This window comes from Lipophrys pholis (genome assembly GCF_963383615.2).
Source record: "Lipophrys pholis genome assembly, chromosome: 22".
NCBI lineage: Eukaryota > Metazoa > Chordata > Actinopteri > Blenniiformes > Blenniidae > Lipophrys > Lipophrys pholis.
Window position 1 is genome coordinate 7,889,368 of NC_137644.1, and position 3,928 is coordinate 7,893,295.

The following is a 3,928-nucleotide window of genomic DNA, read 5'->3' on the forward strand; positions in this document are numbered from 1 at the left end:
AAATTGAATATAATATCTGTAATACATAAACTACGGACATAAAATGTGCATATTTTCCTCGATTGGATTGATTTATTGTGGGGTTTTCATGTATTTTGTTGCGATTGTCACCTGTTGTCCAAAAATTTCGAGAAAACAAAAGGCCACAGTGGAAAGGTTCCTGCAGCTCAGAGTTCACTTTTCTGAAAAGTGCACGACGAGACAGCTCCGTTATAGATGTGTGTGTCAGATAAATCCAGGGATCTCGCCTGGCATGCAAATTCTCTGATCAGAGAGAGAATTAGTGGTATTCCTGGGTTCAAGAGGGCAATAAAATAGGGTTTTGTTGTGTGAAGATTGTAATCTCCCCTTTATGAGAAAGAGAGAGAAATAAAAAGAGAAGAAGAGAGGAAAAGAGAGAGAGAGGGAGAGAGAGAGAGAGAGAGAGAGAGAGAGAGAGAGAGAGAGAGAGAGAGAGAGAAAGACTGATGCCCGGGCAATTTATCAGATCTGTGCTTCCCAAAAAAAGAAGAAGTGTATCACCATGTCGACCGGCCTCTCCATTCTCTGCCTTCATGTGACTGGATGGTGAACAGGCATTGGAGGTGTGAGGCACATATATATACACCTGTCCACACTGTACACCTGCACTCGCGTCAGCAGCGCTCAAATGGCCACAAGTGAAGGAAACACCCCAACGTACAAGATGGTGAGTTTTAAGGAAGGAGTGCATGTTGCCGGGAGGAACAAACACAAAGAAATTCTTTAGGGGAAAATCTAAATTCAGAAAAAATGATGGGAAGATTTTGTTTTTCTTCCAGACGACCCTGAACGGCGACATCAACCAACACTTTGAGGATGCAATCGATGTGATAAAGCATCATTCAATTACCTCATACTATGATTCAGGTAAATATTTATTTTAATCTATTGTGCTTTTTTTTTTTTTAAATGAGTTTTTTCAGCTTGTGTTAATGTTTGAATCGATGATATTTCTCACCAGAATACACATATTATGAGACTCTTGGTCCTCAGCAGTCGTCCCAGCAGTGTCACATCTCCTGCTGGCCCGACATCCCGGCCCCGGGGTACGACTGGAACGACACAGCTGTAAGCACTGCAGCGTCTGAGAGCGTCACAGAGAGAAGAAAGACTTCATTTCAAACGCTGCTCTTCTGTTTTCAGCAGCAGTCCTGGCCTCAGGTCATCCCAGAAGTCTCCCTGAGTCACTCTGTGCAGAATGAACCTCCACATTTCTACTACATCCCACCACCGCAGAGGAGCAGCAAAGGTAAATATGTTCACTGGATCAAAATGTAATGGTTTCCATTCCGTAAACAACTTTCTTTAAGAGTCAAAGATCTTGTTTGATTCATTACAATCATCAATTTCCTTCTTAAATCCTTTAAAACCAATCAGAACGAGGAGAAACCTGCTTCCTTATTAGTGTGAAACTCCACTTCCCCTCAGTTAATTACACAAAATTGACTTTCTCCCGCAGGCAAATAATGTGACTCTGCCCAACCCTTCAAATGACTCATTATTGCAACCTTATCTATAGATAATTGCATAATTGCAACATTTTAATGCAAAACATTAAAAGAATCATCCGAGAAAAGGTTTTCTAGGTCCACCATTTGGACTTTAGTGGGATCTAGAATTCCACACTCAAACTAACTTAACTTTTTCCATTTCATGATGCATCAGGATTAAATCCAGAGCTCCACGATAATTTCGATAAAATATGACACCTGAATCCACAGTTTGCTTCACTCTGGTGTGAATTTGTTTTCCACACAATTCATTTCAAGACGGGTTTGTCAACTTGTCCATCCATCCTTTCTTCCACTTTTCTATCACTCCATCCGTCCTTCGGCCGAGCCCAGTGGTACATAACGTTCATGAACAAGAGAGATGATTTTTGTTTTCCATGTTTCATCAAATAAAATTGTTCTGAGGGTAACACAGTTTATAAAGTTGTATAGCTTTAGCTATATATACTGCAACTGTTGACAAGTTGTATATGAATGTTCATATTTTATTGGTATTCTATTAGTTTTGATCCATTCTTAACAGGGTTTATGTTTTGCCATTTCACTTTCTTTTCTAAAAATTCCACACTTTCAAGTGGTTTGAGCTGTTTTGTCTATTCTAGCTATTTCACTTTTATCTGTTATGTTTTGAGTCTTTGAACCATTTTTCTGTTTTTAGCAGATATTTCCTCTCCACTGGTCTTCGCCATATTAGCAATTTGATCTGTTTGATCCATTTTACAATCTGATAAAAATGTTTATTTCAGTAAAATCTTGCAAAAACTTCAGGGCCTTGGGTTTGCACATCAGTGATTTATCCATTCATCCGTTGGTCCATGTGTCCACCCATTCGTAAATCACAGAGACTCCACAAAGAAAGTCCAGAATCAAACAGAGGTATTCTAACGGTGAGACAAGTGCAAACCACTGCGCCATCAATTATTGGAAATTTACAGCATTGTTCCTACCGAGCAGGCACTGTCGATATCCTCTCTAGTCTAAATTTATTATTTAATAAATAACCACATAGTCTTTTTAGGACCATTGAGGTGTGTCTACAGCCTTCATTCAACATTGTGTCGGGTCAACCAGGAACATTTCTAACATTTGTAACACTTCAATTTCTTCTACAAGCAACAGGCTTGAATGTAAGTAAGCCACTGAAGAAGCCCAAGAAAAAGGTCCAATGGGTCCACGGCTTGCTTCATTGATGCTAAATATCTGAGGTTAACCTGAGAAATATCAGAAGGGCACTAAACCAACATGATGTCTCCTCCTTAGGCCGCAAGAAGCTCCGACTGTACGAATACCTCCATGAAGCTCTGAATGACCCCAACATGGGCGACTCCATCCAGTGGACGGACAGCGACAGCGGCACTTTTCACTTTGTCTCCAAGAACAAAGAGAAGCTGGCCGAGTGCTGGGGCCAGCGCAAGGGCAACCGCAAGACCATGACCTATCAGAAGATGGCCCGAGCTCTGAGGAACTACAGCCGCACCGGCGAGATCATCAAGGTGCGCCGCAAGCTGACCTACCAGTTCAACCCGGACATCCTGCACAGGCTCGGCTCCACGCAGCTTCCCATGCAGCTGCCCCGACACCACTCAGTGCAGGAGGAGGTCCACGCCCCGCAGCAGGCGCAGGAGCAGGAGCAGCTACAGCCACTGCAGAGCTTCAGTGATCAGGAGTACTGCAGCGCTGTGGCCCCGGCCTGGCACAGCTTTAACAGACACTACCAGCTGCAGGGCGACTACGACCTGGCCTCCAGGTTCACCTCGCACACCAAACTCTGAGCCCAGAGTTCACCCGCAGGTGGAAGAAACCCTTCAAATTTGGACAGAGTTCAAAGACTCACAAATCTTCTGAGTCCGTGTTTAGTCTGCGAATGTATCACAAGACACAGACATCCGTTTTTAGTGACTCACTGTAAATTACTGTGTAAATGAGTGAAAACAACCCCCCCCCCCCAACAAAACAGCCTGAATCCATTTTGTATATGAAAACTGTGTCTGTTTTAAAAGATATTTTCAGGAAACATCTGTTATTTTTTGATATTGTAGCGAACACATATGCCTTTAACAAAAATACATGTGTACATCACTGTAAAATACTTTGTAAATAAAACTGAAGCCAAATAAAAATCTTCCTGATCCAAAAACAATCATATGAGTCATATTATTTTGTTTTATAAGGCTTTAGTTTATTATTATTATTATTATTATTATTGTTATTATTATTATTATTATTATTATTATTATTATTATTAGACTAAGTCCTCTTCCATAAATGGCAGAAAAATCCTAAAATATCTATGAAATGAGTTACTTATTAATACTTCAACAAAATGAAAGGAACTTTATATCATTTCCATTTAGTGCAACTCGATAAAAGAAATGCAAGAAAGAAAGAAGAAATTG

The 3,928-nt window shown here is 40.8% G+C and overlaps 1 protein-coding gene across 2 annotated transcripts; it reads left to right on the forward strand.

Annotated features, from left to right (window-relative positions):
- Nucleotides 1-562: 562 nt before the first annotated feature.
- Nucleotides 563-3,674, forward strand: LOC308127376 (transcription factor Spi-C-like). 2 transcript variants are annotated; one of them, XM_080492396.1, is made up of 5 exons: nt 563-688; nt 801-888; nt 983-1,089; nt 1,165-1,270; nt 2,793-3,674. In XM_080492396.1, the coding sequence occupies exons 1-5, from the start codon at nt 650-652 to the stop codon at nt 3,302-3,304; spliced, it is 852 nt and encodes a 283-aa protein (XP_080348522.1). In that variant the 5' UTR covers nt 563-649; the 3' UTR covers nt 3,305-3,674. The 2 variants fall into 2 exon arrangements, with proteins under 2 accessions (XP_080348522.1, XP_080348523.1); XM_080492397.1 differs by having other exon boundaries at nt 635-688; nt 1,168-1,270; nt 2,793-3,664.
- The last annotated feature ends 254 nt before the right edge of the window (nt 3,675-3,928 follow it).